This window comes from Astyanax mexicanus, chromosome 22, assembly GCF_023375975.1.
Source record: "Astyanax mexicanus isolate ESR-SI-001 chromosome 22, AstMex3_surface, whole genome shotgun sequence".
Lineage (NCBI taxonomy): Eukaryota > Metazoa > Chordata > Actinopteri > Characiformes > Acestrorhamphidae > Astyanax > Astyanax mexicanus.
Window position 1 is genome coordinate 27,909,561 of NC_064429.1, and position 7,971 is coordinate 27,917,531.

Below are 7,971 nucleotides of genomic sequence, written 5' to 3' on the forward strand. Positions count from 1 at the left end.
TTTCTGTGTGTTTTGAGTGATGGAGGTTCGAGCCGAGCCGTACTGGAAGCTCTAAGAGCTCTTGGTGCAGATGTGCAAGTATGAAGGAGCTGGTCCGTTTTTTGCCTTGTAGGCCAGCGTCAGGGTTTTGAATCGGATGCGGGCGGCAACAGGAAGCCAGTGGAGGGAACACAGCAAAGGAGTCACATGACTGAACTTCGGAAGATAAATACATTCAATCAGATTGAATTCTAACTTCTACTCACAACCTTATGTCTGATTTGGCTTTGGACTCATTTCTAAAAGCTGTTTTGACTATATAATACATGTTTTTTGTTAACACTTTATAATAACTTTCATTAATATATTTTTATCTAATGATCAGTAGATGTGAACAAAACAGTAGTTCATCAGAATTTGAATATGAAATGCTCACACGACACTTATTGATCAGCATGAATATTCATATTAAAATGTTAGCAAATCATAAGCTCATCAGAATTTGAACACGGTACCACTTTAAAATAAGACTACCTTTATAAAGTGTTTATAAATGGTTTACAATTAGTTTATTAGTGGTTACTAATTAGGTTGCAAATGCCTAAAAATCATTAATAAACAGTTATAACACATACGTAGAAAGGGCATCAATGACCTGTTGTTTGCCAAATAGTGAACCCAAAGCCATGTATATCATTGCCCTTTCTAATTATGTGTTGTAACTGATTATTAATGATTTTTAAGGCATTTACAACGTAATTCGTAAGACCTCTTAAAAATGCTCTTAAGACCTACAACCATGTGGCCAAGCAAACAACCATTATATAAAACATATCTGCTGGTGAGTTAGGCATGGGAAGACACACCGATTATGCAAATTAGGGATGTTTGTAGGCTGTTTCTAGTCTCAAAACAAAGCAGAACAAAATTTCTATGAAATGTTTTAAATATAAACACCTGTTTTTTCCCACAGATGATACAGTTGTATATACTGTACAGGTGACAGCTGTTTTTTATAGGGCATCCCATTATGCATTGCATTCTACAGTTTAACAAAAGAAAACATTGTTAAACAGTTATATACTGTATGATTTTACTGTAAAAAAAATACAGAAATTACAGGAGTTGGCTAAAGTGTGTAGTCTGAAGTCTTATTAATGTTTAAAATAATTTAAAAATAATTTGAAATTTTTTTTTTTTAGAGTTTTAAAAGCCAAAACAGCTCAGTACTCCCTTCAAAAAAGTCTGTAGAAATAGAAAACCGTTTCCCCTGCGTGCTCTAACCTATTATGCTGGCTCTTTTCCAGGTAATCCCATTCCCCATGACCTGCGACACCCGAGATGACTGCGCGTGTCGGGACCCAAAGGCCCAGGAGAACAGCAAGGGGCTCCGGCACCACACGCTGGGCTGAGAGCGGGCCGTCGACCCCCGGGAGCACCTGACGGGGGGTAAAAACGGAGAAAAAAAAAGAAACATTCCTCTCTCTCCATGCTGCTTACAAGAGGGCCAATCCACTCACACTGTTCCCGTACATGCCCGCCGTCACCACCACCGCCGCCGCCGCTGCTGCTGCCGCTGCTGCTGCCGACTACGCCAAGCCCTCGACCCCTCATTCAGAGCAACACCCACCCACCAGGGTAATGATGCCACCCAACCCAACAGACAACATCAATACAGTTCAATTACAGTACAACAAATACTTATGATTCAATAGGGTTGAAATTAGTAATGAATACAATACGAGAAGACTTTGAAGTTGTTTCAAAGTATTGATAACCTGGAACAGCCAATTTTATTCCTTTTTTTTTAAGTCTTTTTACATATTCTTTCTCTAAGGTTCCAATTTAAGTTTCAATTGCAGCAAGGTCACAGATAGTAATAAAAAAATAAATAATAGAAAACAAAAAGATTAAACATAAAATTTAAGAAATTAAATTTGTTGGAAAGAAAATCTCAGCAAATATAGTGTGGATATATTCATGCCCGTTATTGTAGAGCTTGAGCCATTCATAAAAGCTGTACAAATTACTTGGCGATATGGTACTGTACGTATCACGATACAGGGGTTACGATTCAATATATCGCGATATATTTCGATACTGTAGTAAACTGCAGTGAAATATTACTTACAATTGTTTTAAATCCAATTTTTGAGTTATTATATTTCCATAATCTGAGTAAAAGAAAAGTTTGAGACTTTTATCCAATAAGAAGATCAGAATCAACACAAACAGAGTGATTCAGCAAAATGAATCACTTCTGACACCAACCTTTACATGTAAACTAATACTTAAAAATCGATACTGTGGTTTTGAAAATCGATCAATACAGTATTGTGATACTTCAGTATGTTCTTTGATATTTTTTTACACCCCTAATGACTCTCTTTTTGAGTTTTATTCTATTGTTAATCAGCTATCTAGTCTGATTCAGCATAGGAAAAGCTAAAACTACTAAATGCTCTTTCACCAATTGAACCGAATCCCACCAGAGCATTCTGATAGATGCTCTTCTGGACCCAAGAAGCATAGGAAACTGAGGGTGGTGGATAGGAACGTAGCGGTAGCGGTTGGTGCAGCCAGCTGGTGTGGCAGTAAATCGCCAACCAGACAAAAAGCAAACCCTCTGGACCTTTCAGAAGATACGCACATCTAAACCTGAAGAGTTTCACCTAAAAAAAAATAAAGGCGCTAATCCGATGAATTTCATCTCCAGCTGTGTGTGACAGAGAGAGAGAAAGCGAGAGGGAGGGAGTGAGGGAGGGAGGGAGTAGCGGACAAGCGAGTGAATGGAGGAAAAAGGAGGGATAGATGAAGAGAGGGATGGATAGCGAGCGAGCGAGAGATAGCGAGAGAGAAAGAGAGGAAGAGAGGAAGAGAAACTGGCTGCGAGGAGATGAGAACAGAGTTGTGTTAGCACAGCTGTTGCTGCTAGTTTCGCTGCTTTGGCAGTGCAGCCAAAATCTCACGTTGTGTTCTATTGAGCGTAACCTTGTATACACAGTCTACCTTCAGCCGTACCTCTGACCATAACGCAGCCTTACAGTCACTGCCGCGCAGTAACCTCATATCTCCATTGTGAACGGACCAATAGAATAGCGAATAGTGCTCCAAAATGAATACAATTCTCACTCTTTTACATTGACTTCCACTATAAGTTAGGAAGTTTTTGAGGCTATTGAGGATACTGGAGATACAAGGTTATTGTGTGACACACACACACACACACACAGTTAGGTGCTTCTTACCAATTTGTACAGAGATTAAAAGCCAATGTATGAAATTCACATTCACTCAGCAACTCACATAGTTTCAGTTCAGTTATAGTTTCAGTAAAACTTTACACCAACATGCTAAATGTCATTGGAACAGGAACTGTGCTAACAAGAGAACACCTCACAACTTATACAGCCGTGGGCATTCCCCCACAAGCTGCCTCCTGGAGTAACACACTTCGTGATCCCTTTACAGTACGTGGTGTCGTCCCATGACTTTTGGCATGCGTGTGTATACCTTGTGCGCTGTAGAGCGCAATACTAAACAGGGCGTATGGATTCATTTATTTGTTTATGCAAAAAAAAACAACCTTGTATCTTCATTTTTGCTTAATTTTCTTTGAATTTGAATCTGACCATTGTTCACACTCTGTTCACACTGTGTCCAAATATCATGATGAATGAAACAATAGAAATGCTCAAAAATGACTTTTTCACATTGACTTTCAGTGAAAGTTATAAAAAAGCTGCCATTTTGGAGATACAAGGCTTTTTTGTTTGACACCGACAAAATGTTACCGAAGTAAAAAAAAAAAGAAAATAGTGAGCAGAGCAGGACTTTCTCATCAAATAAGTTCCCGAATTTAAAAATAAAAGCATATTTCTGCCACCCTGCAATTAGGAGGAAGTCTTTTTATCTTAAGTCGTAAATTTAACGAATGAAAGTTTCATAGCACTCTGAAGAAGGAATTTTCTCTCTCAAGTTTTGCAGTCATCTTATCGGATGTCCAGCAAAATTTGTGTTTCACCTTTAATTTAGTGAGGATAGATCACTTATCATCAAGAAAACTGTTGCATCCAGACGAAATGTACATTTTATGAGATGAAATGGAGTTCTAGTAGTAGGAACAATAAATTATGAAATATTCAGACTGATTTGGGAACAATTAGAGGTAGTGTGTGTAATACAGGTTGATTGTGGAGTTGTAGTTGTAGAGGTTCCTAATGGTGTCCAGCGATAGTACATGACACCAGACCTTCTTGACCATTGTGAACCATTACACAATTCTGTGTAGCTCAATAAATATAATATATATATATATATATATATATATATATATATATATATATATATATATATATATATATAAACTTGAGGCCCTTTCACACTGAGTAAAAAAATGATACATTTTATTAACATAGCGAAACTTTGTGCCCTATTTAAGTGATCTATAGTGCATCGGTCAACTTGGAACTTGCAGATCACACAGCTGGATTTAGGGCGTGTCGGTGGCTCTAAACACGAAAAAGGCATGAACCAATTATTTTAATTAATAATGGGTGTGTTTTGGCGGCGTAACGTCAAATAAACCAATCAGTGTGCCCATTTTCATTTTCTCTTTAAGAGCCAGGTGAGCTCTGACTTTGGCACATTCGTATCTTAACAGCGCAGCGCTTTTGTGCGTCTCAGCAGAGGATACTGACCTGCGCTTTAAAGCTGTGAAGATACACCATCAGCTCATTTAAAGGAACAGCAATTATATTTTATTCTTTATTCTGTTAGTTATTGTTGAGTTAGATGCTGAATTTGCGCTCTACAACGCATCCTTTGGGCACACAGTGCGCACAGCACTCCTGCATGGCTAAAATAGGATTGTTGTCAGGGTTTTAATCAGTCAGTGGCACACCTGTATTTCACATTGCCAGGATAGAAATATGCCAGAAATGTACCTGAACACACCTCACTTCCAGACCACCACACATCAGTGTCAATTCATTCCTAAACTCCAAAGCTATGCTATACAGGTTTGTTGACGTGGTGTAAGATAGCAATGAGCATTGCGATGCCAGAATCTCCACAGCTCTCATAAGTGTTCATTCTTTCAGTTTCTCTGCTTGTTGTGCTTTCTGCTCCTTTTTTCCCTACTTATTACTTACTACTTATCGAGGTAAGCTATAGCTTTGTTTTTAACGAACATGAAAAAAGAAAAGGAAGTACCAATATAAACGTTTAAAAATGACTAGATAAAGAAGCATCATGTAACGTAGATTTCTGCATTCATTCGTAAAACTTGACGTACATAAAAATGTACTAAAACAGTGTGAAATGGCCTTAAGAGTTGCTCAAATTAGACTAAAACTGTAATGATTTATTGTTCCTGGTAACTTTTTAATCTTTCTTCCGAATAGCAAAACACTGCAGTTCCACGCTGTAAATACAGCTCTGGAAAAAATGAAGAGACCACTTCAGTTTCTGAATCAGTTTTTTTTTTTTTTTTTTGATTTTGCTTTTTATAGGTAGATGTTTCAATAAAATGAACATTGTTGGAAAACGGACAACATTCCTTCCAAATTAAAACAAAAAACTGTAATTTAGAGCATTTTATTTGCAGAAAATGAGAAATGAAATAAAATAACAAAAAAGATGCAGAGCTTTCAGACCTCAAATAATGCAAAGAAAACAAGTTCATATTCATAAAGTTTTAAGAGTTCAGAAATCAATATTTGGTGGAATAACCCTGGTTTTTAATCACAGTTTTTTTTCATGCATCTTGGCATCATGTTCTCCTCCATCAGTCTTACACACTGCTTTTGGATAACTTTATGCCTTTACTCCTGGTGCAAAAATTTAAGCAGTTCAGCTTGGTTTCATCAAAGGCTTGGGATCATCAAAGAAACTCATCATTTTTAAGTGATTTCTTATTTTTTTCCAGAGCTGTATTTTGCCGATTTTTCATTACATACAGTAATAAAAGGTAAACTACACAGATATTCACACATTTATACCGTAAGTAAAGTTCAGCAGAACAGCTGAGAGACATTTATCAGAGCAGCGTCCGTGAACTCGCACGGACACGCACAAGCGGCGGCGTCCTCTCCTGCATCTGTTCCTGATAATGTGGGAACGGGAGTAGATGTAGTTGTGGAAATGCAAGACTGCACATTCAGCAGAAACAGAGGTTGCGCTGGTTCAACAAGCCATTTCGGCAAATTTAGGTTTTTATGGATTACATTTGTAAAGAAATGCTCCTATTGTGTTCTGCGGTCGCGGGAAGATGGATGGATGGGATACGATTATAGAATAAAATTAGGACTATGTAGATTCTTTCTCGTGTTCATGTCTACACGTGTAGACATCACGTGTTCATGTCTACAGTACTGGACAAAAGGGGGGAGCGGGGGCTCTTTGAGTATATCACTATAAAACAGTTTATATATATATATATATATATATATATATATATATAGAAATATATACAGGGGTTGGACAATGAAACTGAAACACCTGGTTTTAGACCACAATAATGTATTGTGGTGACGGACAGTTCTGGTGGAAACAGGAGAGTTGAGGTGCACATTGAATTCTGCCGTGATTTGATCAGCCGTGGTTTTATGTTTTTTGGATACAATCCGGGTTAGCACCCGAACATCCCTTTCAGACAGCTTCCTCTTACAGCATCCACAGTTAATCCTGTTGGATGTGGTTGGTCCTTCTTGGTGGTGTGCTGACATTACCCTGGATACCGTGGCTCTTGATACATCACAAAGACTCGCTGTCTTGGTCACAGATGCGCCAGCAAGACGTGCACCAACAATTTGTCCTCTTTTGAACTCTGGTATGTCACCCATAATGTTGTGTGCATTGCAATATTTAGAGCAGAACTGTGCTCTTACCCTGATAATTGAACCTTCACACTTTGCTCTTACTGGTGCAATGTGCAATTAATGAAGATTGGCCACCAGGCTGCTCCAATTTAGCCATGAAACCTCCCACAATAAAATTACAGGTGTTTCAGTTTCATTGTCCAACCCCTGTATATAAATATATATAAATATCATCCACCTCAGTTACTGCACTTGTCTTTGTATTAAAATTCAAATTAAAAGTATGTCGTAAAACAAACGATAAAAACTTAAATAACTTAAAAAAGTTTACCATACAAAAGCTGCTTTGGTCCGACAGGTCATTGTGTCGCCATTACATTTATTTCGTTAATATTGTTGCTGCATCATCTTTAATTATTATTATCTATGTTCGCTCATCGTCAACCAAAAAGGTGTTGCAAAAATTGTTGGACCCAAAAGGAAGCCTCAGATTGCAGTGCTGTTCATTAAGAAAATAAATGTTACCAGGAAAATTAAAATAATTATAATAAAAATAGTTATTATAAACAGTTAAACATTCTGAAATGTTGTGTACATTGTGTACGTTTGTATCCCAACATGCAAGATAAAATCTCATCATGAAGTCAATGGGATATTCCATTCCATGCAGCTCAAATATGATCAAGTATTTGAGACAACGACAGCAGCATGTGGATGAGCATTGTCCTGCTGAAATAACGCATCAGAGTGATGTAGGTTCACTGGTTATTAACATAATTAACATTGAGTTAAAGTCAAACTGCCTGTAATGGAGAACAAAGGTGATCTGGCGTTTTGTGAAATTGTTGGTCTTGGTGGACTCGCTGCCATTCTTGCGGAGTTTTGAGTCACTTAGGCTACGTTCACATTATCAGTCTGAAGTGACTTAATGTGCCTCAGATCTGATTTTTTTTTTCATGACTGTGTGAATGTTCCAGATCTGATTTTTTTTAAATCAGATTTGAGTCACTTTGGCTACATTCACATTACAACCCACATTGCTCAAATCCATCTTTTTGCTCAGATCGGATTTGTCTATCTTGACGGTTAATATTTATTCACAAATGTAATTGATCTGTATCTGTGTGTAATGTGAACGAATCTGTCCCTGAAACGCCGCCTCATATGTGCA

The 7,971-nt window shown here is 37.7% G+C and overlaps 1 protein-coding gene across 1 annotated transcript in view; it reads left to right on the plus strand.

The window, feature by feature from the left end:
• The window catches only part of pappab (pregnancy-associated plasma protein A, pappalysin 1b), a 136,459-nt gene extending 132,179 nt beyond the window's left edge, over positions 1-4,280 (plus strand). The window contains exon 22 of the mRNA XM_049470697.1: positions 1,287-4,280. Within this exon, the coding sequence (XP_049326654.1) occupies positions 1,287-1,391 (105 nt within the window). The 3' untranslated portion in view covers positions 1,392-4,280. The remainder of the gene's footprint in view (positions 1-1,286) is intronic.
• Positions 4,281-7,971: the final 3,691 nt, after the last annotated feature.